This window comes from Dryobates pubescens, chromosome Z (genome assembly GCF_014839835.1).
Source record: "Dryobates pubescens isolate bDryPub1 chromosome Z, bDryPub1.pri, whole genome shotgun sequence".
NCBI classification, from domain to species: Eukaryota; Metazoa; Chordata; class Aves; order Piciformes; family Picidae; genus Dryobates; species Dryobates pubescens.
The window spans coordinates 8,562,464-8,589,990 of NC_071657.1; the positions used below are offsets into that span (position 1 = coordinate 8,562,464).

Below are 27,527 nucleotides of genomic sequence, written 5' to 3' on the forward strand. Positions count from 1 at the left end.
ACTGATTTTGTTGCTGGCCATGTTGGGCACCTCTTTAACAAACCACAGTAATTTAAACAGCAGAAGAGAAAAAGAAAACTAAATTTCCAGAAGACCAAGCAGCTTTATAAGGCAGTGAATCACTCTAGTGAATTTGCCTTTCAATAGTGTTCTATGCTCCCAAATCAAATCAAGAATTTATTTTACACTCATAATTTGTGTTGGGATGATAGCCTTCTTAAACCTAAACCACAGAAAGCTATCATGGGGTTGTTAATGTAATACTTCAGACAACTGTCTCACTGTAACAGGTTGCCCAGACTGGTGGTACATGTCCCCTCCCTGAAAACATTGAAGATCAAGTTGGAGGAAGCTCTGAGCAACCTGATCTAGTTAAAAGATGTGCCTGCTCACTGAGGGGAGGGTTTGGACTAGATGACCATTAAGTCCAATCTGGAGTGTTCTATGATACAAACACATTGCAAACATTATGGCTAACTTAACTAGATAAAACTGGCTAACTTTTAAAATTAGGTTTAAATTAGCACTTTCAGGTATGTCCCATGTTCCAAGCACCAGGAATGTAACACACACCATCCCACTGTTCAAACATAATAAATACCCTAATTCTTACCACATTATAGTCTCGAATCAGCTCTGCTATGTCTGTACTGGTGTTTAGTACATCCACCACCTGCAATAAGACAGAATTCCAAGCTGTTACTGCTTTCCTGGTTTTGTTTGTTTGTTTGTTTTTTTAAAAAAAAACCAACAAAAAACCAGAAAAATAGGTAGCAACTCACTGATAAAAAAGGTATCAAGTTTCAATTACTGCAAATGGAAAACTTGGGAATCTTAAGAGATTACACATAGTTTTCAGAAGTAATCATCATTACATGTAGCTGTACAAAATCCAACACTATTACACAGTAGTAATTTCTTAAATCCATAAACAACCACTTCTCCTGATGTAAAGGAAATACATTTCCTTTTTTAGGATGTTTTCCTTAGTTTCCACATAACTGAACAAAAGTCTGTATTAATAATTTTTACAGAGAAGTACAGATATTAAGAAAAAAATTGGATATTGGGAAAAATTTCTTTATGGAAAGAGTGGTCATGCATTGGGACAGGCTGTACAGGGAGGTGATGGAGTCACTGTCCCTGGAGGTATTCAAGAAATACATAGACATGGTTTGATGGCCATGGTGGTCTCAGGGTGAAGGTTGGACTCAGTGATCTTGAAGGTCCCTTCCAACTGAAACAATTACATGATTCTAAGTGTGAATAAAACAGACACTGAAATAGAGTTAAAGCAGTATGAGGTAAATAAAAGAGCATTCAGTATCAAAAGCTGACAGCAGCATACCATGTTGTAGTCTGCTAGCTGGCCTTGATATTCTTTGATTTCACCAGCTAAAGCCTCTGCCCTAAACACAAAACAAAAAGTCAAACATAAGATTGTAAGATCCACATATGTAAAAATAAAATAATGAAAAAAGAATTATTTATTGGTTCCTTCAAACCTGCATGATACCTGAAGAAGAGTCCTGTGACTGAGCAAGTTAGCACGGTATAAGCTGCAATAAATCTCACCTTTTTTCATATGACAAATACACCGATTTCTCTTGCTTGTACATTTCTGCTTCCTCCTGCAGCTTGTTAATTTCTGTTGTAAGTTCATTTGTTTTGCTTCTGAAAAAAAACACCAAAAAACAAAGAAGAATCATTAACATTCCAATGTACAAGTAAAACACAGTACAGAAATGACTTTTTACTGTAGGAGATGTGCAGTCAGTATCTTATTCTCACATTGTACTGTTTCAAAACAGTGTTTCAAAGCTGAGGTCAAATGTGGGAAAAAACAGAGTGTTTACATCAGATGAAATCATAAAGTTGTACAAAAACCTGGAAGTGAAATACAACACTTCAATTAGCTTTTTGAACCCTGCTGATGAAACAAGTTCCTATTACTCTCAAATGGGCATGAAAAAAAATCATAGTATCATTTCACAGAATGTGGGTATCATCCATATTTAAAATTACATCTTTCAGGACTGATTATTCAATGCTGTAATATGATCAACTGACAAAGTAGCATATGCAGTACAGTTTCTGCAAGGCCTTGCCTTTGTCAGTGTTAGCTCAATGTATAATTAAAGTAAACCACCTGAAATGTACACTAAAAAGTGCTTGGCTTGTTTTGCTACTTCTTACAAATGGAGCTATCTGATCTGTAACAGAATCACAGAATGTTAGGGGTTAGAAGGGATCTCTAAAGATCATGTCCAACTTCCCTGCTAGAGAAGGATCACCTTTAGGGACACACAGGAATGCATCCAGGCAGGTTTTGAATGTCTCCAAAGCAGGAGACTTCACAACTGTTCTGGGCAGCCTGTTCCAGTGCTCTGTCACCCTTGCAGTGAAGAATTTTTTCCTTATGTTCATGTGGAGCCTCCTATGCTTCAGCTTGCACATATTGCTCCTTGTCCTATCACTGGACATCACCGAGAAGAACCTGTTCCAGTCCTCCCAACACTTGCCATCCACATAAACATTTATGAGGTCACCCCTCAGTCTCCTCTTCTCCAGGCTAAAGAGACTCAGCTTCCTCAGCCTTTCTTCATATGGGAGACACTCCACTCCCTTAATTATCTTTGTGGCTCTGCAATGGACTTTTTAAAGCAGTTCCCTCAGATCCTTCTGAACTGAGAGGCTCAGAACTGGACACAGTATTCCAGATGCGGCCTCACAAGGGCAGAGCATACAGCGAGGAGAACCTCCCTTGGCCTGCTGGCCAAACTTTTCTTACTGTCCCCCAGAATACTGCTGGCTTTCTTGGCCACAAAGACACATTGCTGGCTCATGGCCCACCAGGACCCCCAGGTCCTTTTGCACTACACTGCTCTCCAACAGATGGAATCTCAAAGTCACTGACCCTCCTGTGGTAGTGAAAACCGAGTAATACAATGTCAAAGGAATGTACTTTACTTGGATATAAGCATAAAACTCCTTTCCTCCAACAAACTCTGTGAAAGATGACCATACCTGTTGCAACAGGACAGCTTTCATTAGAAGTGAACGCCACTTTTCCCAAGCTTTTGTTAAACACAGCAAACTTGATGTCAGAAAGGGAATGGAGTATTAAACCTTCTGTGGTTTGAAGGTGATGTTAAGACATACCTCAGCAATCCCAGGTAATAGGTTTTATCCATTATCTGCCTCTGAGGACCTGACAAAGGAGAATAAGACCATACTTTGTAGAGAAAAGTAATTTTGATGAGCTAAAAATTATGAAAACAATCTGCAGAATTTGCAGGCAGGGAACTCATTACAGAATCATAAAATTGTCAGGGTTGGAAGGGACCTCAAGAATCATCTAGTTCCAACCCCACAGCCATGGGTAGGGACACCTCACACTGCATCAGGTTGCCCAGAGCCACATCCAGCCTGGCCTTAAAAACCTTCAAGAACGAGGCTCCCACCACCTCCCTGGGCAACCTGTTCCAGTGTTTCACCACCCTCATGGTGAAGAATTTCTTCCTAACATCCAATCTGAATCTACCCATTTCTATTTTTTTTCAATTCCCCCTAGTCCTGTCATTACCTGACACCCTAAAAAGGCCCTCCCCAGTTTTCTTGTAGGCCCCCTTAAGATACTGGAAAACTACAATAAGGTCTCCATGAAGGCAGAAATTCATTTTAGATTTTTGTCAAGATAAACCTTGCTTTTTCAGCTCTATGAATAGTTACTGTGTAACACAGTATTTTAATTACTCTGCAGCAATGGAAGAGGATATGATTTATCTTGTTTTAGTCTTTAAAGACTGCTTAGGCACAAAAAGCCTTTATCTTTGACTGTGAGGAACAATGAAAATTAGAGACATGATTTAATCTTCTTTTAATCTTATCTATTGACTCTACAATTCATATAGTGATTAAAAGTTTTCTTTTAAAAACCTAACTACTCCTTTAAAACTCTGCAGACACCCTGGTAGTTATTTTCAGTAAAAAAACACCTTTCATTGCAGTTTTCATTCCACTTAGTCCCTGCTGAGTCACTGGACGGTCTGCAACTTTAATCTGAGATGACAAGACTCCTCCAGCAGTTGACGAACCACCACGAGAACCAGGCCTTGATGTACTAGGAGGCATCTATAAAACAAACAAAAACCATCCCAACTCTGAATTATGAATTTATTAAACAGTATTAAACACTATCAAACAGTACAGTGAAAAACTTATGTCAGTCTTTGTACATCTCTTTGGGGAGAGAAAGCTTCAGTCAAATGTGTGCTGAAGAAGGGTTAAGAGATTACCCGTGAGCAATCATTCATCGTTCCCTCTGACTGCAACATCAATGATACTAGGGTCTTCCATGTTCAGTCTTGATGCAAGAACTTGTTGACCTTTTTCAGACAAAACTAGAAAATTAAACTCTTTGCAAATTAAAATCTTGAACATTCTTACCAAGAATCCATCACTCCAGTCATGGTACTTAAAAAATGACATAAGTATGAATAAAACCCCAAACATATTGATGCTACTGCTGTACTTATTAAACATACCCCTGTTCCTATTCTGGTTGCTGAAGGAGTCCTTGATGAAGATGGAGGCCTTGTGGTGAGCCCTATTCCTGCTCTTGAAGAAGGACGAGCTATTGGAGGTCTGTGACTGCTAGCCATATTTGTTCCTTTTTGAACTTCTCCCTGTAAAGGACAGAAACAGTCCTTAAATTTGCACAAGTAATTTAAAACTACTAGAGATCAACTATTTAAAGCTTAAATCTTCCCCCTATTAAAAGTTTTGCTTCCTTTAGAAATCTGCAAAGGACTTAGCTACTACTATAGCATGATATGTGCAGACAGTCTCGAAAAGGACCACAGCAGGTTCACAGCAAGATGCCAGACACGCTTCAGTGCTTAGTCAGTGTCCAGTTTACATTATTAAACCATTAACTGCTACGAACTCTTGTGTCACTTTCAGCATCTGCCTGCCGAATTGAAGTGTCTCATGAAACAAATTGGAAGAGCTGCTGTAAATATCCATTTAGGTTATTTGAAGCGAGTTCCCTCAACGCTAACTGTGCTACCCCTCGCAAATCCTGGTAGCTGTCACCAGCCCCTACAGGAGCTTATCCCCAGCCGGAGCACAAAGAGACAACTTTCAGATAGCCGAGACTGCCCGATAGGGGCTCGAAGGGGCCTGAGATATGGCGGCACTGTTGATCATGACCTAAACAGGCAGTACACACGCCTGGTCTCCTGGGGCGGTAAAAAGAGCCGCTGCATAGGCGGAGAATATCTGCAGTCGGGGAGGCCGCAGCGCCAATGACCCGTGCTACAGAAGCGGGAAGCCCCGCGGAGCCGCGGACGGGCGCAGACCCCGGTTTCCGGGCGGCGACAGTCGCTTGCTCTCACCGGACTCCTCGGCAGCCACGAAGCCTCCGCGAGCGCCGCAGCGGTATCACAGCAACCACCCCGCCAAGAAACGCTGCGCCCGGATATCGCGAGGCTCAGAAATCTCGCTCCGGCCGCCGGGGAGCCGCGGCGCCCGTGGCCAGAGACGACTACTGCATCTCCCAGAGTGCATTGTGGTGGAAGTATGGGAACTCTAACGGCGCTCTGGCTGCGATGCCTGCCGGGATATGGAGTCTGACTACTTCCCGCCGGCGCGTTTAGTGACGCTACTTCCGGCGCGGTGTTCGGCGGTTTCCGGTAGTGGTGGTGGCCGCGCCGCGGGGTTGTTGCTGTGTCAGTACTCCTCGACGGCCTGCCCCCATGGCGAGCGAGGGCGGCGCGTACCGGCTTCGCTGCTCCTTGGTGGGGCACGGGCAGGACGTGCGGGGCCTGACCAGCAGCCTCTTCCCACAGGGTGGTTTCGTGTCTGTCTCCCGGGACCGAACTGCACGGCTTTGGACTCCTGATGGGTGAGTGCTGGGCTGTGGCAGAGCCGCAGGGTAGGCCTGGACGGTCGGTGTCAGTTGCTCTTTGCGGGAGAGAGGGAACGGAGGTGCAGCCGCTTGGTCCCGCCCATGGCCCGCCGGGTCGGTCGCGGCGGCCGTGTCCGCTGCGGGAAGTCTTGGCTGAATCGGCGAGGTCCGGGAAGGCTGTCGGGGTTATGCGAAGTGTTAGGAGTCCATTCGCTGAAGGTGTTTTGGTGCCATTACGAATGGCAAAGGTATTGCTGTTTGCATTCCTGCTTTTGGGAAGGGTGGTGCTTGCACACATAGTTAACTGAACGTCAGTATTTTAATTACGCTTTCTTTGCAGACGCCAATGGTGCCTGTAAATCTGTGCGTTGTTTCCCCGGGTAGTATTAAAGTTATTTCCACCTCTATGTATTCTATACCAAAGTAATGGTACAAATAACAATGCTGTAGCTAGTGACAGTAAAGTGGTATACTTTGAATATTTCCAGAAGTTATTTTCTTGCCCTTGTTAAGGAACATAAAATAGAGTATGAATTTTAAAAGTATACAAGGAATTTAAATATGCAGACGTTGGAAAAGGAAAAGAAAAGCCAGCAACACTGTTTTCTTTGATGTTGATGTTGTGCAGGGTTGTCTCCTACTGGATTTGTCTTGTATTCACTCAGTGGGTTTTTTTCAGTGTATCACTGTGACCAGAAGAGGTACTGCTAAGGAATGTGAACAGGAGATGGTGAATGTGTAGGGAAGGAAGCCACAGGACGTATCTCCTCACCTGTCTAGTTTCAAATTGTTAACTGCATTTTGAAGGTGCTAGCCAGTTACTCTTTCCACAACCTGAAATACAGTGACTTGGCAGATTTGCCTTAATGGTCTTGAGTGTTTAAATTGATCTCTGTAGGTCTGCAATTGAGATGGGGGGAGACTAATATCAAAGTGTGTCTTGTAGCATCTCTGATCACAAGGGGAAGAAGTTGTTTTGTTGCATAGACGTGTATTGCAGGAAAGGAAGTCTAGTTCTAACCTGTCATTTTTGAGGGCTGTTTGAGAAAGACCTGAGAAATTTACACAGATTATTTCTTCTGTGAAGAGTATGGGATTACAGTAGGCAGGGCTTCATGGGTAAGCAAACTGCTTCCTGTTACTTATGTTACCTAAATTCAGAGGAACATATATGACCTTCATTTGTTCTCTGCCATCAGCAGCTAAGATGTTTTAGAGTTTAGAGGATTATCATGATTTCCTTGCATCTTTCAATCTTTCCAGGCATTAGAGTATGAAGAATGACAGTGTGATAAGATATTTCTTGCGGTTTTGGGGTTAACACCCTACCCGTCCCCCCAACACAAACCAAAAACAACGTAGAAAGCGGAGGAGGGTGTGGAAAGCTGCAAAGGAAACAAGCAACACCACAGGCCACACATTTGTTGTGTAGTCTTAAGTACCTTTCTCCAGTCAGTGCTATAACTACTAAGACTGGATCATGAAGAACAAGTAAGGCTGCTGTTTGAGTCATTTAAAATCAATATTACTATTACACCTCTACAGTGTGCCTGATTAAGAGCCAGTGAATATGCTTTGCTGTTTTAGGTTATATTGGAATACATGTTTGTGTAGTAATATGGTTTTGGTGTTCGATCCACCCTGGAATCACTACAAGCACACCTTCCAGGCTAAGACATTACTAGGCAAAGACATTTATTACATTATGCAGGAAGGTTATATACTCTTTTAGAAAGCACATGTGTCCCATCTTAATTGGTTATTTTGTACTGGCATGTGTGTAATTAAGACATACAACAGGTTAAAATCCATCAAAATTCTGCCAAGTCTTTCTCCTCAGTTACAAGATGTTTACGTTCTTTTCTAAGTCAAAGATTAAATATGGCCTTCTTTAACTCAAGGGCAAATCTTTCCCCACATTCCCCTCTTTCTTTCTCTCAGTCACGGATGAGGTGTGCATTCCTAACTCAAGGGCAAAACATAGCTGTTTCAAAACTATCTGAAATCAACCCTTTTCCTACATATTTGAGTCTTGAGACAGCAAAAGATTTAATGAGGACAAACTACTTCTGGTTGAATTGGCAGTGTATTTCAACAAGGAAAGAAAACCAAAACTAAGTACTTCCAGGCCTACCATTACTGAAGAATCAAAGGAGAGCTTCAAATACTGCTTACAAAGTTTGAATATTGGAATTTAATTTTTCTCCTAAGTTTTTCTTTCTAGGTTATCCATGACATTTGTTCAGCACAATGTAAGCAAGGTGACTAATTTAAGGGTTGAAAATACTTGTTGTAATTCAGTGCCTCAAATATGTATTGTTTCTCTCACAACGCTGAACTGATTATCTTATATGTTTAGTCCTAACAGGGCATTTACTGAAATGCACTGCATGAGTGGCCACTCAAATTTTGTATCTTGTGTGTGCATCATACCTCCAAGTGACCTCTATCCTCGTGGGCTGATTGCAACTGGTGGCAATGATCATAATATTTGCATATTCACAGTTGATAACTCAGCGCCTCTTTATACCCTGAAGGGTCATAAGAACACAGGTATGTAGTCATTTTATTTTGCAGTTTGTTGCATCACTTTTCTTGAGATACATAATAAAAGGTTAAGCATTTTTCCTATTAGCTTACTAATGTTTTTGTCTTGTGGGCTGATTTAGTATTTAGTAGCCCATCGAACAGTCTAATTAATTACAGGGCATTAAAAAAACCAAACATTTTGGGGAATTAGGGGGTTGAGGGGCTTAAATTTTTTAACTGTGTTAAAGGATGGTTGTGGACACCAGTTTGAAAATTCCCTGGACTGCTAAATAAAACCTAAGATACATTTTTCATTACAAAACTCTTGACTTCCTCTGAGAAAGAAAGAAAGAATGTTGCTGTGTAAAGAGGCGTGAAATAGCTTACATATGTTACCAGAAATCTGGGGTGGATGGGGAGTTAAAATAGCATGTGACATGCTCCCTCCAGATGTGTAGAAAGGTTTGAGATGTCCTTAACAAGTTGTAAATTATCTTACAAAAAGGTATTTGTAGCCATTTTTACAGTAATGCAAAACATTTAAAAATGAGAGATTATGTTAATTGTAAAATCTGGTATAAAATGGCTGAAAAGTAGGGCATGACATGTGACACAGGGTTGGAACACTGTCTGATTCACAACATGAAGTCATGAGGCTGGAACATATAGGTGAGCAGAGCACTCTCTGCTTATTACTTAACTGTTTTGGTAAACTTACTAGTAAACCTTGCTGGCAGTGTGTGTTGTCTTTAAGTGTCACCACAGTTTCCTGGCAGTAGCATTTTGCATTCCAAGAAGGTAAAGCTTTTTTTTCCTCAAGTCTTGCTGCCTGAGGACATAAATTAATACATATTGACACAATCTTGGCTTTCTCTATAATCTTAAAACTCAACTCCTGCTGTAGTTCTGTGTCTTCATTAGGTAACTAACCTGCTTGTGCACATATTCCAGTCCAAGAAGAAGAGTTCTGTTGCTAAGAGAAATGTAAAAATCTGAAAGACAGAGAGATGGGAAAGTTTTGTAATCTAAAGTTAAGAAATTTTTAAGCAGCTCTTTTCTAGGTTCCAACTACAGTTCTACTGAATCCTTCTCCAAACTCTTCAACACTAAATATGCTTCTAATATCAAGTAAATCCCGTTAAATAAATCTCTTTAATGTCCTGGCTTAAGATTGGTAGCAATCCAGGAAACTTTGTCAGTGCTAATTTGAACATTTGTTCCAGTTTGCAGCCTTTCATCAGGGAAGTTTGGCACATTATTGAGTGGATCATGGGACACCACAGCCAAAGTGTGGTTGAATGACAGATGTATGATGACATTGCAGGTATGAAGTTGCTTTACATTTATATAAAATGGGTGCTTTGAATTTGATTCTGACAAGCATGACAATGTTGGTTTCTTTGCAGGGTCACACAGCTGCAATCTGGGCAGTGAAAATACTCCCTGAGCAAGGCTTAATGTTGACTGGGTCAGCTGACAAAACCATTAAACTGTGGAAGGCAGGCAGATGTGAAAGGACGTTCACTGGTAAACGTTACTGCAGTTGGCAATTTCATCAGGGTTGTGTGCCCTTCTATAAAAAGGATAAAAATATTTAAAACCCCATAAAACTGTTGACAAATTGAACAATTTTAATGCAGGATTTAAAAAGCCTCTCAACTTGTATGCCCAGAAATCACATCACTTCTAGATGAGCTGGATTTGTTTTTTTAGATAACAATGAAATACAAATTGTTTGGGATTTTTTTGATGTTTTGGTTTCTTTCCTTAACTGCTCCCATAATGGGGATTGGTTCCCAGGTTTTATATGTGAGCTAAATAGAAATGATACACTGCTGTGTGGTAGTGTGAAGGTTTAATCCTCTCACCACATAAAGCACAGCTAACTCAGTTGGAGAAGTGAATGAAAAGCTGTATTTTACAAGCAGAATGAAATGCAATGAATATATACAAAATATACAGTATTTGCAGTATATACAAAAAATATACAGGAAAGAATGTAATACAGACCCTCGCAGTTTTCACCTTGAGTTCCCCCCAAAACCCCTCTCTCCCCCCTGCCTTCTTGTCCAAGCTAATTAGATGACAAAAGGAGAAAAGAAAGAAAAGGATATTAAGGGAATTCGTTAGTTCAAAGCAGTTGTTAGAGAAGTTAGCCTCTTATCTTTTCCAGCCCAGGGTCAGCGGCATGCATTCTGGCCAAGAAAAGGAAAGGACAGAATGACACTGGAAAAAAGAATGTGAAGGATATATTGCTATGGTAGTTTCACATCTGACCAATGAAATTAATTTAGACTTATCTTCCCTTTGTTTTCCCTTTTTACACCAAAATATTCAGCTAGAGAACTCCCTGGGGGACACCACTGGTGACTGGCTGCCAGCTGGATGTGGCACCATTCACCACCACTCTCTGGGCTCAGCCCTCCAGCCAGTTCCTAACCCAGCACAGAGTGTTGTGGCCCAAGCCACGAGCTGACAGCTTAGCCAGCAGTTTGCTGTGGGGGACAGTGTCAAAGGCCTTGCTGAAGTCCAGGTAGACTACATCCACAGGCCTCCCCACATGAAAGTTTTCCTTTGTTTTCTAAAGGACATGAAGATTGTGTGAGAGGTTTGGCTATTCTCAGTGATACAGAATTCCTTTCCTGTGCTAATGATGCTAGTGTCCGAAGATGGCAGATCTCTGGCAAGTGTCTGCAGGTGTACTATGGACATACAAATTACATATACAGCATCTCTGTCTTCCCTCACTGTAAAGGTAGGATTATTTTTGTGGCTATTACACAACATTTGTCCAAAATTTAGTGACACAGTAAGCATTCTGTTGTTATATGGAGCTGTCATAAGTAAAGGACTCAGGTAGCCTTTAATTTACTTTTTGTTACTGTAAATAATTTTTAAAAAGGAGATTGTGATTCACTCTATACCTCCAGCAGAACTGCTCTGAAAGTAGGTGAGAGGAAAGGTTCTGGATTAGGCCTAATTGTCAGACTTAAGTGAAATTTGGACAAAGCAATAGGCAAAACTGTTGTCTAGGTTGTCACCTGTTTTTGAGTACTGTTGCTGGGTAATGAAATGGTAATGTGTGATTGCCTGGTTTGAGATAATTTAGGTACTTCCACAGAAACCTTTCAGGGTATATTACAAATAGTGCAAGAATGTTATGTGTGGGGCTTAATTGCCTTTGTTTACAGAGTTAAAGATTTAGAGGTTCAGAACTAACAGTTGCAGAAGAAATTCCAAGTCAGTGACCTTTGTGTGGTGTATAAGACAATTGCAAGTTTGTTCAACAGGTAAAGTGCCTATGTATCAGTGGGTGTCTATATTGTATATGTCTTCTTATGCTTCAGTTTCCTCATTGGGGACTGTTGTGGTTTAACCCCAGCCAGGCTATGCTCCATCCCAATTTCTTCTGCCACTGCTCACTTGCTGAGCATGGGAAACAGAGCCATCTGTTATCTCAGGATGGGTGCTACTTAGCAACAACTAAAACATGAGCATGTTATTAACAGTATCCTCACACTAAAACCAAAACACAGCAGCTAGTAAGAAGGAAAAAATTACAGACAAAACTAGGATGAGGACATTATAGACTTAGTGCTTCCTGAATGTTTCTTGAAAAAGCAGGCCTGCCTTGTGAAAATCTGAATTTGAAACAAATGTGAAACTTTTGTAAGATAAACCAATGGTGGTTACAAAATTGTACAGTTCTTTTGTTTAAAGTCTTGAAAGAAGGAAGGAATCTTTTCTGCCTTAAGCACAATTTCATTCCCTGTCTGGCTGCTTAGTCTGCAATTTATGTGCTTAGTTGTTTGGATTTGTTGGGTTTTTTTTGAGAAGACAGCTATCCTATATTTTTCTCTTAGCTCTCTTGCAATTGAGACAAGTATTAAGTTATAGAAGTATTCTTTCATTGTTTAATTTTTAGATACCCAGTTTCAGAATGGAGTCTAGTATCACAGTGCACTAAAAATGTACTTTAGAAGTTTTTGTGTATTTTTCCTTTCAGATTTTGTAACTACTGGAGAGGACAGATCTCTTAGAATCTGGAGACGAGGGGAATGTGCTCAAACAATCAGACTCCCAGCTCAGTCTGTGTGGTGCTGCTGTGTTTTAGACAATGGTGACATCGTAGTTGGTGCAAGGTATCCAGGTTTTACTCTCAGTGTATTTTGTGATGCAAATCTGCAAACGCTTGATGAAATTACAGGCGTTGCTTTGGGTATCAGTTTCATCTGTGTATAAAAATACATCAAAGTGTGTGTATATGTATTAAATTTAAACATGTACTGTACTTCATCCAAAAAGTCACTGTTTTGTTATGGGAATGACAGAAGTAGGATGAGTTCCCTGGGAATGTAGTAAACCATGAACAGACTGAGAATGGACTTGCAAGTACAGTATAAAGAACTCTTTTAACAGATACATCCTACCTGGATGATAAAGTTGTACTACAGACAGGGCTACCTGCTGAGTCCTTTGAGTGTTTTTAGCATGAGAACAAATTCCTTTTATAAACATAATTGGGAGGGCTTGTTAGAAATAGTAATCATAGAATCAGTCAGGGTTGGAAGGGACCACAAGGATCATCTAGTTCCAACTCCCCTGCCATGGGCAGAGACACCTCATACTAGATCAGGCTGGCCAGAGCCTCATCCAACCTGGTCTTAAACACCTCCAGGGATGGGACCTCAACCACCTCCCTGGACAACCCATTCCAGGGCTTCACCACTCTCGCGTTGAAGAACTTCTTCCTCCTGTCCAGCCTGAACCTCCCCACCTCCAGCTTCATTCCATTCATGGTTTCTCATGAGACAGAAGTTACCATAAAATGTATGTAATCATGCTGACCTTTAAAATAATCTTTGTTTGAATGTTTTCTCTCCATTCAGCGATGGAATTATCAGAGTTTTTACAGAGTCTTTGGAACGTACAGCAAGTGCTGAAGAGATTCAGGCTTTTGAAAATGAGCTTTCCCAATCATCCATTGATCCAAAAACTGGTGATTTAGGAGATATTAATGCTGAAGACCTTCCTGGAAGAGAACATCTTAAGGATCCTGGTACATTATTGTTCTTTTCTTGTGTTAGAGATGCCTTCAGATCTTGTTTCTGCAGTACTGAACTTTCCATCGTTTCCAAAATTAAGCTCTGATTACTTTCAATAGAGTTGCTGAGGAAAACAGCTTCAATTGGCTCTACTATCCTTTCATTGTCTATTTTGCACATAATACTCTTAGTTTATGGGGGGTTTTTTAGACTGAAATGATAAAAAATATTTCTCACGAGATGTGTTGAATTCTGGGTGCAGCAGAATGGATCTGTTACACCAGCTGTGCCAATATGGGATAGTTTCTGTAATTTGCAGAAGGACTACTGAGTATGGCTTTTACTTTTTTTTTTTTTTTTTCTGAAAGAAAAGTAGATGTGAATTTTCTGCTTTAACTGTTGGCTTGAAAAATAGTTTGTCTTGACTAGCTTGATTTTCCAGGTACTTCAGAGATTACTGAGAATACAGTGGAAACAGTGGTAGTTAAGGTTACTCTTAAATAGACAAGTACTTTTTCCCAAGATGAAGTAACCAGTGACCTCAGTCCTTGGCTCTGATCAGCAAGTGGCATAGATCTTGCAATCGTACAAAGCTTTGTCTTGCCAGGTCACAGGATGTCACCTTCCTTGATGGTCATCTCTGTGGGAAAACATAGAGCTTCTGAAATACTTGACCTAAGGATTGCTTCTGCAACTTAGTCCAGTAGCAGATAGCATTACTGCCATTAGTTGCAAAATGCTGTTGTCAAGATTTCTGCTATTTTTGTTGCAACAACTGTGCAACAAGCATAGTTTCTTCCTGTGCTGTGACTTTCAATATTGGTGAATTATACTTTCATCTTTAAATCTTAGTGCTATGTAATGACTTTTTTCACCCCTCCCTCCTCAGTAAAATACTATTTTTTAATTTATTCAAACTCTTTAATGTTTCTGTTTACAGGAACAAGAGATGGACAGACACGGCTTATTAAAGATGATGGGAAAGTAGAAGCCTACCAGTGGAGTGTTAGTGAAGGAAGATGGATAAAGATTGGTGATGTTGTTGGTTCTTCTGGAGCCACACAACAAACATCTGGAAAGGTTTTATTTGAAGGAAAGGTATATGCAAATTTCAGTTGACTTTATTCCTGTCTACGTAAAATGTTTACTTCCCATTAAAAATTTGATTCCAGTCCTAGATAAAATAAAACTTAGAGAACATTGGTGCTTTTTTCCCCCCTTATTTGACTGGAAAGAAAATTCTGGAAAACACAATTGTCCTTTGTGGGAGAGTATTAATGATACCATCTGGAAACAGAAGTATTAAAATTCTTAGGCTTATCCCTGGGCCATTATTAGTCTGCATTTGATACAACCTTGTGTAAAAAGTGCTCACCAACATGTAACATTTTTTTTCCCCCCCCAATTTTGCTTAAAGGAGTATGACTATGTTTTCACTATTGATGTAAATGAAAATGGGCCTTCCTACAAACTGCCATATAGTATCACTGATGATCCATGGCTGACTGCATACAACTTCCTGCAAAAGAATGATCTCAATCCCATGTTTCTGGATCAAGTGGCCAAGTTTATTATGGACAATACTAAGGGGCAAACATTGCTGAGTACAAGTTCTGAATTTTCAGATCCCTTTACAGGTAAGAATTTCAAACTCCAATCACTCCTCCCAGTTTTCTGTTGTCAGCAAACTCACAGAGGGTGCTCTCTGACCCATCTTCCAGGTTGTAAATAAAGATTTTGAGCAAGACTGGGTGCAGTACTGTCTGCTGGGGTACCCCACCAGTGAACAGCTGCTAACTAGAAGTTGTGCCACTGATCACCACTCTCTGGGCCTAGCTACTCAGTTTTCAACCCACCTTACTGCCTTCTCTGGCAGATTGCAGTGTCATAGCTCCTGTACTTCTTGTGCAGGACTTTCATTCCCTTAAATGATTGAAAGCAAGGCACAGATAGATCTGACAGGAAAAAATGTGAAAACCTGACAAACTTCTGAAGTATTTATCAGAGCATTTCTTCAACAAAATTATAATCAAGCCAGTGGTTTGAAAAAACTCCACTTTTCTTGCTAAGAAATGGCCAAGTGCTGTTAAGGCAATTAATAAAATACAAACATTTACCTGGGGAATGAACTGGAACTGAAGGAAATATGCAAACTACCTATTTTCAAGCAGGAAATTGAACTAGAGCAAGCTAATTACTCAAGCTGAACCTCATTAATCAATTACATCCTGTTGATCATGCTTACAAGATAAACCACTCTTACTTCAACTATTCAAAAATACAAAGTTAAGAATAGATTATCATTAAAAGAATTAAGTGTTTTTCTTGCAATGAGAATACAGGCTAGTAAGATTCAGATGCAACTCATGGAGCTGCAGTCATCTGAACTTATGCATATACTTCTGATTTGGCTATGTTCAAGTGTGTAATGTGTGTGCCCCAGAAAACCAATTTCTCACCCTCAGATAATTAGGAAGAATTTGTTCAGCATCAGGGAAGGTGTATGTGATGTTTTTGAGCTGCTGCTGTCTCAAAAGTAGCATCAAGCTGTGTGTGGTAGTCATTGCTTTTCTTACTATTTCACTAGGTGCTGGACGTTATGTTCCAGGCTCTTCATCTGGATCAAGTACCATGCCTGCAGCAGATCCATTTACAGGTAATGTAAAGTCGCTAAACTGTCTTGCTACCGTTTAAGGTGTGTATTTCATGTTGTTCAGCTGCCTTCAGTGTTTGTCTCTTGCAGTTTACATTTGGGGCCGTTGTGTGGGACAGACTTGAGGCAGCCTCCACCACTGTCCACGTGTGTGCAGAGTTGTTTTGTTGAGGAGAGCCCTCTGCTGTGTGGTCTGCCTCATGTCACCCTGTCCTTCACAGCAGAGCAGTGGGATCTTACACTGCTAAGTTTTGTCAGACACTCATATGCGTGGCCAACACCATAGTGGTTATAATTAGAAATAGTTTTATTTTTTCCTTGTTACTTCTTTTTTCTTACTGCATGACCTCTATTGTTACCTTCCACTCTAAATTTTAATTCCACCCTAAATTCTAGATTCTAAACCTGTTTGCAAAGACATTCCATCCTTACTTTGTCAGACTTGACCTATTCCTGATCAGTAGCTCTCGTTCCTCAGAGAGGGTCCTGTAGTCGTTGACATCAAAGTCTTGCCTGCAAAATCAGCCATGTAGAAAACTGGTAACCCACCCACTTTCCACTCAAGTGTTCTTACTTTGCTGGCAACATGAAAGAAACAGGAAACACCACCTGGGCCCTTTACCCTGCACCCAGAACTTTGTAATCACTCTCAATACTCTTCAGGACTTCTTGGCAGTAGCACTGATTCCCATGCAAGAAGGCAAGCCTTGGCAGTCTCTGCAGTATTCTGGCCCCCAGCATAGACCAACCTGCGGCAATGCCAGCAACAGGCATTGTGAGCAATCTGGCAGTGTAGGCACTTGGAATAACAGGACACGCACCTGCATCAACAACCTTGCGTGTGATTAGTAGTTTGACCAATAATCTATAATGGTGTGATGTGTGGTCACTCATGGGAACCAATGAAGCTATGCCAACAATGCTCTACAAATTTATGTAAGTTGTAGAAGTTCCCTTAACATGCCCTTACCTTCTTTACTTTGCTGTACTATGCTCGCACTATAGTCCTACAATACTGGAACAATAAAGGAACAATACTCGATCATATTGGTTGTCTATTGACTTCAGTCTCTGTCGCTGACACCAACCTTGCAAGATACCATGTCATGGCACTAGGCAGATGCCTCCCTATGTTGCAAGAAGCAGCGACCCATCAGTGCTGCTTACCTTTCTGCTTTTTGCAGACACAAGGTGTAGCATCAGCTGGCTCAGCATCCCCTCTTGGGTCTTTGTACTCGCCGCTGCCAGAGCACTGTGCCTGTTTTGCACTTCCAGATCTATAGGTGGAGCAGAAACCTTTGTGCTGTTGCTGAAATCCACAGCCTTCAGTCTTACCCATATTGACAGTCTTTCTCTGTCCCTATTCTACTGTGGTTTCCTGCTGTTCCTCCTCCCTCCTCCCTTGCTTTCTGTGGTTCAGGCTGTTGTCTCTGGCGATGCAAAAGACCTTGCAGTTCCTTCACTTGAGACTTCAATACCACAAGCAGAGTCCATCTCCCACAGGAGAGGCTACTGCTGGCCCCAGGCACAGAGAGAGGCCAGGCTTGGGCAGCAGTGTCTTCACCCTGGAGCTTCTCATTCATGTGGTGTCTGCTGTGCTAGGGGCCCTGGCACCACTGGATGCCAGGGAGTATTGAGTGTCTTCCACCTGTGAGTCACTTCTCTTGTGAATATCATCAGCTCTATCCTCATACACAGGCATAGATTTAATCCTTTCAGGAAGCGTTAAAGACTTTCTAATTCCTTTAGCACAAAATAACAGCTTTAATAGTGATGTTTGAAAACAAGTGCCTCATTACAGGTATTCATATCACCTCTTTACCAGCAGTGATATCTTATAACTCTCATGTCTCCATTCAGGTGCTGGTCGCTATGTTCCTGGTTCAGCATCAAATGCAGTGGCTCCAGTGGGTGGGGTTGATCCATATACAGGTAAGAGATGATGCCTGCTGCTGAAAAGCATCCCTGGTCTTTTGCTTCAGTTTTTCCTATGACATGAATTCTGTATAGATGGGAATTTGTACTTAAAAATAATGATTAGATGGAAGCTGCTGGAAATTATTGAGAAAATAGAGTAACAGCTGTTCTTTACAAGCAGGAATCATGCACAGAAGCTTTAAAATAACTGATAGTACTCTCTTAGTGACAGAGTTCTTGGTTTCCTGCTGGATGTATTGTTGATCAAAGAAACCGTATCAACCTCTAATTTGCCTATGGTTCCAAGAAGTCATTATAGGTCATGATTACATTTTTTTATTGCTCTTCTTCCAAAGAGACTTCAGGCTAGTGTGGCATGCAGCATGACATGGGCATATCTGTAATATATATATCCAATATAGTTAAACTTTACATGTTGATTATGAAAATAATGAAAAAGATAATATTTCAGGTCAGGAGAGATCTTTGTTGTAAAATTACCCTTGACATGTCTAAGCTGCAGTACTTATTCCTGTGAATGACTGCAATTCATTTGTGTAATTGAGAAATCACTTGGATAGTAAATCCTTACATGGGAGGAGAACTATTTGTAAAGATACTGCTTTAAGCTTTAGCCCTTGAGTGTAAAAACAAGATGAGGATTTGCAGCTATTTGCATAAGCATTCCATTGTTTTTAAAGATACTTTTCTGAGTAATGTCACAGGATCACTTGCTGGTAGGATATTGTTCTGTGTCAGATGCTTTGGTATGCTGTTGAACCTTTTGTATTTCCTTCATGCAGGAAAGGGTGCCTACCAGTCAGCTGCAGCTAAAGCTGAAAATATTTATTTTCCAAAGAAGGATGCTGTGACCTTTGACCAGGCCAATCCAATGCAGATACTGGGTCAGTGTTTAAATTTCAAGGATGGTTTTATTTTGCATCTGTTTGAAATAAGTTAGCTTTGTTTAAAAGATCAAAAGTGATTTCTCACAGTTTTCCTACTGTTTCTTGCTTCTGATCTTTAAAGCTTGCATTCATGCCTTAGCAGCACATCTATTCAAAGGATTAGAAGGAAAATAAATTTCACAGGAACTGTAATGCTATTAAATACTTCCAAGGAAGGTGACTTCCAAACCTCCCTGGGCAGCCTGTTCCAATGCTTGATAAATCTTTCTGTGAAGAAATTTTTCCTAATATCCAACTTGGAACAATTTGCAGCTTTTTTCTTTTGTCCTGTCACTTGTTGCATGTGAGAAGAGACTGACACCCATCTCACTACCATCTCCTTTAAGGTAGTTGTAGAGCACCTCAGCCTCCTCTTCTTCAGACTAAACAACCCCAGCTGCCTCAGCCCTTCCTCGTCATACTTGTATGGAAAGTCCTTCACCATATCAATTGTTCTTCTTTGGACACAGTACAGCACCTTGATGTCCTTCTTGTAGTGAGGGGCCCAAAACTGAACACAGTATTTGAGGTGTGATCTCACCAGTGCCAGGTAGAGGGTGATAACCACATCATTAGATCTGCTGGCCACACTATTCCTGATGCAAACCGGGATGCCATTGGCCTTCTTGGCCACCTGAGCAAGCTTCTGGTTCATAATCAGCTGGCAATTGAGCAACGCTTTAGGTCCTTCTCTGCTGAGCAGCTCTCCAGCCACTCATACCTAAGCCTGTAATGTTGCATGGGGTTGTTGTGGCTCAAGTGCAGAACTTGACACTTAACCATATTAAATGCCATACCATTGGCCTCAGCCCATCTATCCAGTCTCTCCAGATCTCTTTGCAGAGCCTGCCTGCCCTCCAGCAGATGACATGCCCATCCAGCTTGGTACTATCTGCAAACTTACTAAAGATGCGCATGAGCCCCTTATCCAGATCACTGCTAAAGATGTTAAACAGAACTGGTCCCAGTACTGAGCCCTGGGGACCACCACTAGTGGCTGGACACCAAGAGGATTTAACTCCATGGACCACCAGTCTCTGGGCCTGGCCATTCAGCCAGTTTTTCAGCCCAAATGACATGTGCTTATCCAAGCCATGATGTGCTAGTTTACCACAGTCTTTTTCCCTACAGCACAGAAGTGAGGGTTAATAATGCACACAAAAAAACCCTCTGGGTTGAGGTAGAGTTAAGAGTTTAATATAAATAACGCGCAATTACCTTAGCCTATTTGGAGAAAAACCACAGAAAAAAAGGCAGCAGAAAGCAGACAACTAAAAAACCAAGTCAGGGAGCTACTCTCCCATCCCTCCCACTCTGACTTCCCAGTGGAAGAAGAGCAAACACCCAAAAACCTGGAACCCAAAAGCAGCAATCAGAACAGGAAACTTCTCATACTTCAATCTGAACTTCAATCCTCATAATGCTTTGCTCCAGCCAGCACTTTCATTTTGAAGCTGGTATGACAGCAGCATGGGATTGGCAGCAGATTCAACTTAGCCCATAAGCAGACAGTTTCTCCAGGAGAATGCTGTGGGAAACTGTGTCAAAGGCCTTACAAGGTAGACAACATCAACAGCCTTTCCTTCATCCACCAGGCAGGTCACCTTGTCACAGAAGGAGGTCATATTAATAAACAGGACTTGCCCTTCATAGACCATGTTGACCAGGCCAAATAATTTTGTTGTCCTGTGTGTGATGCATGATGCCACTCATGATGATCTGCTCCATGACTTTTCCCTGTGACCTGTCAGGCTGACGGGTCTGTATTTTACTGGATCCTCACATCCCTTCTGGTACGTGGGTGTCACATTTTCTAACCTCCAGTCTACTGGGACCTCACTGATTAGCCAGGACTGCTGAAAAACCATGCAGAGTGGCTTGATGAGCTCTTCTGGCCTGGCAGCTCCTTCTGCACACTTAGGGGGATCACATCTGGTCCCATAGATGTGTGTGTCTGAGTGATACAGAAAATTGCAAACTCCTTGGAGTTTGGCGGACTCCTTCCCTTCTGTTCCCCTGTCTACCAGCTCAGGGGGCTGGGTACCCAGAGAAGAACTAGTCTTGCTAGTAAAGACTGAGGCAAAGAATGCATTGAGTACCTCAGCCTTTTCCTCATGCTTTGTCACTGTGTTTTCTCCTGTGTCCATTAAAGGACGGAGATTTTCCTTAGATCTCCTTCTGCTGCTGATACATTTATAGAAGCAATTTTTATTACCTGTCACAGAAATAGTTAAAGGTTGGTCTGGGCTTTGGCCCTTCTAATTTTCTCCCTGTAGTGTTTCACCACATATTTATAATTCACCCAAGTTGCTTGCTCCCTTTTTGAAAGGCCTTAAACTCTTCTCCTATTCCTGAGCCCCAGCCAAAGCTTTATTCAGCCATGCAGGTCTTCTTCCTTGCCAAGCTGTCTTCCAGGACATGGGTATGGCCTGTTCCTGTGCCTTCAGTACTACCTTCTTAAAGAATGCCCAGCCATCCTTGACTCCTTTGCCCTGCAGGATAGTCTTCCAAGGGACTATTGTCAATCAGTGTCCTGAATAAGCCAAAATCTGCCCTGCAAAAGTCTAAGGTGGCCATTCTGCTAACCCCCTCCTTAATTCCCTGTGAAGTGAAAACTGTCATTTCATGATCACTGTTACCAAAACGTCCTCCAACTGCTACATCCCCTACAAATCCTTCCCTGTTGACAAGCAACAGGTGCAGGAGGCCACATTTCCTAGTTGGCTTTTTCACCAGCTCCGTTACTTGCCCTGGTACTGAGGTCAGGCTGACAGGCCAGGGCTACAGGCTGGGTCTCTATTAATAGAGTGGAGTAAAGTGGGAGAATCACCTCCCTCAACCTGCTGGCCACGCTTCTTTTGATGCAGCCCTGATTACAGCTGGCTTTCTGGGCCATTAGCGCGCACTGCCAGCTTGTCATCCACCAGCCCCCCAAGTCCTTCTCTTCAGGGCTGCTCTGAATCTCTTTATCTCCCAGCCTGTACCGATAGTGAAGATTGCCCTGACCCAGGTCCAGGACCAGGACCTAGCCCTTGTCATTGTTCAACTTTGTGAGGTTCACATGGGTCCATTTCTCAAGCTTATGAAGGTCTCTCTGAGGCCTTCTCTCTGCAGTATTGCTCTGCAGTTTTCAATTCATTGCTCAGGTTTCATTTTCTTCAACTAGAATTTTTTTTTTTTTCCTGGAGGTTGTCACCCCTGAATAGATTTAGTCTCCTGTTAGTTTTGCACAGATTTTACAGTAAAACTTTGTCCAGAAGTTCATGAGGAAGAGAGAGTTTTACTTACTCTTGAAAATATACTGCATCGGTTCATTTCTGTCCAATAGTATTGAATGATAACCATATTACTCCCAAGTTTAGTGGTTGGTTTGGGTTTTTTGAAGCTTAAAATCTAAACACTAACTTTACTGAGTTTCCCTCACTTGTAAATATTATGGCTAGACTGGTACAGATTTAATAGTTGTTGTTTTTTTTTTCAGAAGAGACCCACGGTTGATTTTTGTGCATACTCAGAATGGTGTGCTAATGTAGTGCTGTCTGCTTTTGTGTTCATTGACATGGCCCTCTTCAGTCCTGGAAGAACCATGAGTAGCAGGTGTTTACCGTTAGATCCATTTCAAGCAAAATGCTGTACATTAATTTTTTTTCCCCTCAATACTTTAATTTTTAAATTACATTGAAATACAAGCACAGGACATGGTGCAGGCATTTTACTTCTGGCACTGCAGCACAAATACAAAAACTGTGATCACACAAAGAATGTAAAGTTTCTTTGTTTACCTAATTAATAGAAAAGAGCAAAAAGGGGATCATGTGTCAGATCTAAAAACGAATGATCTTGTGATCCTTTTTGGCATTTTTGCCTTTATGTAGGCTAAGATATGAATTCTGAACCTTTGTGTTGCAGAGTCAGCCTAATAGTAGCAATTATTGTAATAACTGAGAACTTAAAAGTAGAAAACGGTGACACTAGGACAAGTAATATTTAAAAATCTAATTTTTAGATCTAATTTTAAAAACCCCAGAACACGTACAATAGTTGTGACTTCTTTGTAAAGGTCTTTCTTTAGTGTTTCATACAAAGTCTAGATTTCTGTTGTCACAAAACTATGCCTTGTCTGTTGGTCTTCCAGGCAAGTTAAAGGAACTTAACGGCAGGGCAAGTGAAGAACATAAACTTACAGAAGATGACCTGATTATCCTAGAAAAGTTACTGTCAGCAACATGCAACACTTCTGCAGAAACACCTACAGCACAGCAAATCCAGACTTTATGGAGAGCCATTCACTGGCCAGAAGGTAAAGACTTTCATTTATTTTATGCTGTCATCAATACTTTACCATGAATCAAAAATCTTGTTATGCTGGCTGGTACACAGAGTCTGTCCCAAAAAGTGTTTAACCCAAGCAGAAACCAGATGATAAACAGATGCTAAGAGCTCAAGTTACTAGCAGGGGCAGTGGCTGAAGTTTCAAAATTGATAATTGGTTGTCAGGTTTGTTGTTGGCCCAACAGTAAACATAAAGGAGAAACCTGATGTAATCATCAGTCTTGGTTATTTCATTAGTAGGAGCATCTTCAAGAAATTAGCATGAGCATGGAAATAGAACAAAGAAGTGTGACTTGGAATCCTAAGTTGTTGTAAAATGAGAGGCCAAATGATGGAGATAAAATATTAAATCTCCAAAGTAGCTCCTGTTTATTATGAAACCAAGGCATGCAGTCAGGTCTGCTTTAGTGACATGACATCCTGGATGGATGGAAGTGGTGGTGATGCAGTTTCATTTGACAGTGCAGCACTGCCAGATTGGAGAGGGTGGTTTAGTTGTTGCTGCACATTCTGGAAAAAGCAAATGCATTGCATGTACAGATACCTAAACGTGCAGTTTAAATGCTCTGCTTTTCTGAAGTTGCAGTTCATGATTAATTATTAATGGGAAGAATATTTTGGTATTAAAAAATCATGATAATTATATAACATCACTTAAACTAATGTTTCACACAGCTGGGGAGCTGGCAGTGCCTAGTGTCTTCATTGCTTTCAGACCCTTTGTCTGAAAAGCGTTAATTCTCATGATTCTGCATATATGAGGAGAAACTGCTCAATAAGTAGCTGAGCAGATTCAGCTCCTATGTGGTTCCAAGCATTAGAGTACCCATAGTAGACTTAAGGAGGGAGATGCATTTCAAATTTGGGGAAACAGGAGAGCTGCTGAACAAACTCTGTCCTTTCCTTGCAGTGATTTCCAGCACATTAGTTGAGGGCACTGAGAACTGAAGGTAGTCTAAATCCCTTTTTCCTCTAAGCAGTGTTGTAGTTACACTAATCTCTAAGATTCAAAATGAGGACAGAGATCCTTCCTGTGTAGCTGAGAAGCTTCCAGGGATCTTGGATGAGTCACCATATCAGTGTTATCAGAGCTTTTAGGCAAGGTTTTTTTGCCCAGTAATATGTTTATTTTAAATCAAGGGACATGTGTTTTTGTGATTAATTGGAGTGCTACTAGAACAGATTTGTCAGTAGTTGCCTTGATGAATTTCAGATGACTTGTGCTTTACCTGTGTCTTTTTCTGCATGAAACTGCTGTTGTCTGTTTCCAAAACTCTAAGGGTTTAAGAAGGTCTGTATCTGAAAGAAACTTAACAGCACATTGGCACATAATGTAATATTAACACTAAAATATTTTTCTTTGTTTTGTTTCTTAGATATTGTCTTTCCCGCTCTAGACATTCTTAGGTTGTCTGTCAGGCATCCCACTGTGAATGAGAACTTCTGCAGTGAAAAGGATCATGTACAATTTATCATCCACCTTCTTAAATTCCTGAACCCTAAAGGCAAGCAAGCAAACCAGCTCTTGGCACTTAGAGCTCTTTGCAATTGTTTTGTCAGCCAGGCAGGCCAGAAGCTTATGATGGAACAGAGGGATGAAATAATGACACAAGCAATAGAAATGAGATTGAGCAATAATAAGAACGTTCACATTGCACTTGCCACACTGACACTGAACTATGCTGTATGTTTACATAAAGACAACAATGTTGAGGGGAAAGCTCAATGTTTATCAGTAATCAGCACAATTATGGAAGTTGTTCAAGATCTTGAAGCCGTTTTTAGACTGCTTGTGGCTCTTGGGACGTTAATCAGTGGTGATACAAATGCTGTGCAATTAGCTAAGTCTCTTGGAGTTGACTCTCAAATAAAAAAGTATGCCTCTGTATCAGAACCAGCTAAAGTAAAGGATTGCTGTAGGTTTGTTCTTAATCTGCTCTAATTGTTGTGGTTTTTTAGCACTAGAGAGGCAGTGTATTGCAGGGAAAAAAAAAAAGATGTTTTATTCTTATTTTATGACAGACTATCGTTGAGAAAATATTGGGGATAAATTACACTTGATTTATTGCAAGACAAATAAAACTTTTTACACTGTTTGTCATTTGACTGCTTTTATGAACACAGGCTCTTTTTATGAAGTCCTCTAATGTAGCTCAGATGAAAATAGGTCACCAAGAAGTCAAACCATCTCAGTACTTGTAGGTCATCTAGATGAAGAAGTAGGAAATGTCTGGGATTCAGTGACTGTCAGCTCTGACGCTCACTCTGATCGCATTTCTACGTTTCAGCACAATGAGTCTGTTTCTTGACCCTGCTCTTTGTTAGCAGAGGAGGGGCCCTGAGGACTGCTGTTAAGTGCAGTGGTGTTTGTCACAAGCTTATTAGTTAACATAGATTAATACTATGCCTTGTGAAATATCCCAGAAAAGAAGCAGCATTTACCTAATTTTCCATCATCTTTCTTCCACTTCGTTTTTGAGACCTAGCTCTTTTATGGTTCCTAACAGTTTTTAACCTAGAACTAGGTGACTGCTGGGGGTAGAATCTTAAACTGCCATATAAATGCCATGCTTGGCTGGTTATGTGAATATCTTGTAGCTTGTAAAATGACTTGAATATCTACAAAAGCTTTTACATAACTTCTGATGACAGGAATACTGCACCAATTGATAGCAAGTGTCTTGCCCTGAAGTATGTTTTAAAATACTAGCTGAACTTTTATTGAATGAGTAGAAGAGAAATTTATGTGTAGAGAACAGATTGAGCAGCAGAGAAACAAAGACGTTTCTTAGAGAGGGGTCAGTTCCCCAAGCCTGTCAATATTTCAGGTGTTTGGACAAATTTCTTTGACTTAGTTGAAGATCTTTTAAAATATTCTGTTCTAAACTGTACAGATGTAAAATCACATTTTATGAAGTAGCTTTAATGTGGTAACTATGGTGGCTGAAAAAGCAAAACAGCATTTTGCACCTATTTCATCAGATCCAAGTTACTTCCTACTGCTTCTGCAAATGTGCTTTGGTTTAGAATTAAGATGAAGTCAAGATGCTCAATGTTGAAGATACATTTTTCATTAGACAAGTAGAACAGAAAGCATCAAAAAAATGGGCAAGCTTTTCTGGCATATGAGCTATGTCACTTGACAGCTGTCTGCCTCCTCTGTGCCAGATGTGAAGGGTTTTGTGACTACGAGCCCCTAATGTTTTTCTTCTGCATTTAACAACTGTGAGTTATTACATCCAACAAACCTTGTTTCTCAGATCCTTAGTTACACATTTGTAGTGTTACATTTCTGATGGATTTCCAGATACATATCCTCACAAACATGGTCTTTATCATGGCTTTAGTACAAGTTTTCTCATCTGCTCCATTGCAGGCTCATGTATAAGGCAGTTCATAAGAAATTATTCAGGATTTACAGTGCTTAACAATAGATCAATCCCTTCCTGGGAAGACATAGGAAACTACCTTTAAGAGTCATGTCTGTGAAATAATGTGCCTGTCTGTTGAATTTTCATTGCCTACTATACAATTGTTCTTGAAGCTTTAGCTTTATAATGTTGTGCTTTTAAACTGTGTTTGTACATGTGCTATTTTAAGAAATCTGTTCTCATCTTAACATTTTGGTTTTGTTATTGTGGGATTGCTCTATTACAAAATACCTCTTTACATGAAAATTGTCCTGATTTTCCTAGACCAAAAATCAATGTTTATATTAATAAACATACTCTGGCAACTCCAAGAAATGGTATATTAAGAGATGCTATGAATCTCTTCTTGTAGGGGAAATGATCAGTGCAGGAAGAACTCCATCATCTGAAGACTGCAGTGCTACATGTTAGGCAGGCCAGGAACATTTGGATAGGAGGACAGCTGCTGTTTCAAGCTACTGTGATACCTAACCATTCCATGAATTAGCATTGTCTGAGGGAACAGAGGGAGTGGGGCACATCGGATTCCATCCCTGCAGGAATTGTCCTTGGAGGGTCTCCCCACAGAGATATGCAGTGGCAACCCAGGCAATGAAGGTGAAGTGTAAAGAAGGTAATGAAAAAAACCAAAGGCTTCCAACAACCCAGCAAGACCTTACAGTATACTGCAGTATCTCACAAGGGCTGGGTTTTCATTGATGGAGAAGGTTGTTGGTGTTACACCTTCATGCATTTGTGCAGTAGCTTTCAAGGTGGGTTCTC

The 27,527-nt window shown here is 40.9% G+C and overlaps 2 protein-coding genes across 2 annotated transcripts in view; one reads left to right on the forward strand and one right to left on the reverse strand.

Moving 5' to 3' along the window:
- Positions 1-4,683, reverse strand: part of IFT74 (intraflagellar transport 74) — a 40,117-nt gene extending 35,434 nt beyond the window's left edge. Inside the window, exons 1-6 of the mRNA XM_054178731.1 lie at positions 4,548-4,683; positions 3,999-4,134; positions 3,163-3,211; positions 1,576-1,674; positions 1,349-1,409; positions 614-673 (exon numbers count right to left, since the gene is read on the reverse strand). Of these exons, the coding sequence (XP_054034706.1) occupies positions 614-673; positions 1,349-1,409; positions 1,576-1,674; positions 3,163-3,211; positions 3,999-4,134; positions 4,548-4,664 (522 nt within the window). The 5' untranslated portion in view covers positions 4,665-4,683. The remainder of the gene's footprint in view (positions 1-613; positions 674-1,348; positions 1,410-1,575; positions 1,675-3,162; positions 3,212-3,998; positions 4,135-4,547) is intronic.
- Positions 4,684-5,696: 1,013 nt separating this feature from the next.
- Positions 5,697-27,100, forward strand: PLAA (phospholipase A2 activating protein). Its single transcript, XM_054178395.1, has 14 exons — positions 5,697-5,908; positions 8,271-8,464; positions 9,664-9,764; positions 9,847-9,967; positions 11,028-11,195; positions 12,447-12,582; positions 13,330-13,499; positions 14,426-14,583; positions 14,903-15,122; positions 16,073-16,141; positions 17,999-18,070; positions 18,859-18,960; positions 23,138-23,302; positions 24,711-27,100. Exons 1-14 carry the CDS (start codon positions 5,760-5,762, stop codon positions 25,274-25,276), a joined length of 2,391 nt encoding a protein of 796 aa, XP_054034370.1. The 5' UTR covers positions 5,697-5,759; the 3' UTR covers positions 25,277-27,100.
- Positions 27,101-27,527: the final 427 nt, after the last annotated feature.

What these genes read in the sequence shown, in the direction of transcription:
- PLAA (XM_054178395.1), top strand. Translation starts at nt 5,760, where the DNA reads ATGGCGAGCGAGGGCGGCGCGTACCGGCTTCGCTGCTCCTTGGTGGGG. An exon ending in CGGCTTTGGACTCCTGATGG is followed by an intron (nt 5,909 to 8,270) that starts GTGAGTGCTGGG and finishes TTATATGTTTAG; the next exon opens with TCCTAACAGGGCATTTACTG. An exon ending in TGGGGTTGATCCATATACAG is followed by an intron (nt 18,071 to 18,858) that starts GTAAGAGATGAT and finishes TCCTTCATGCAG; the next exon opens with GAAAGGGTGCCTACCAGTCA.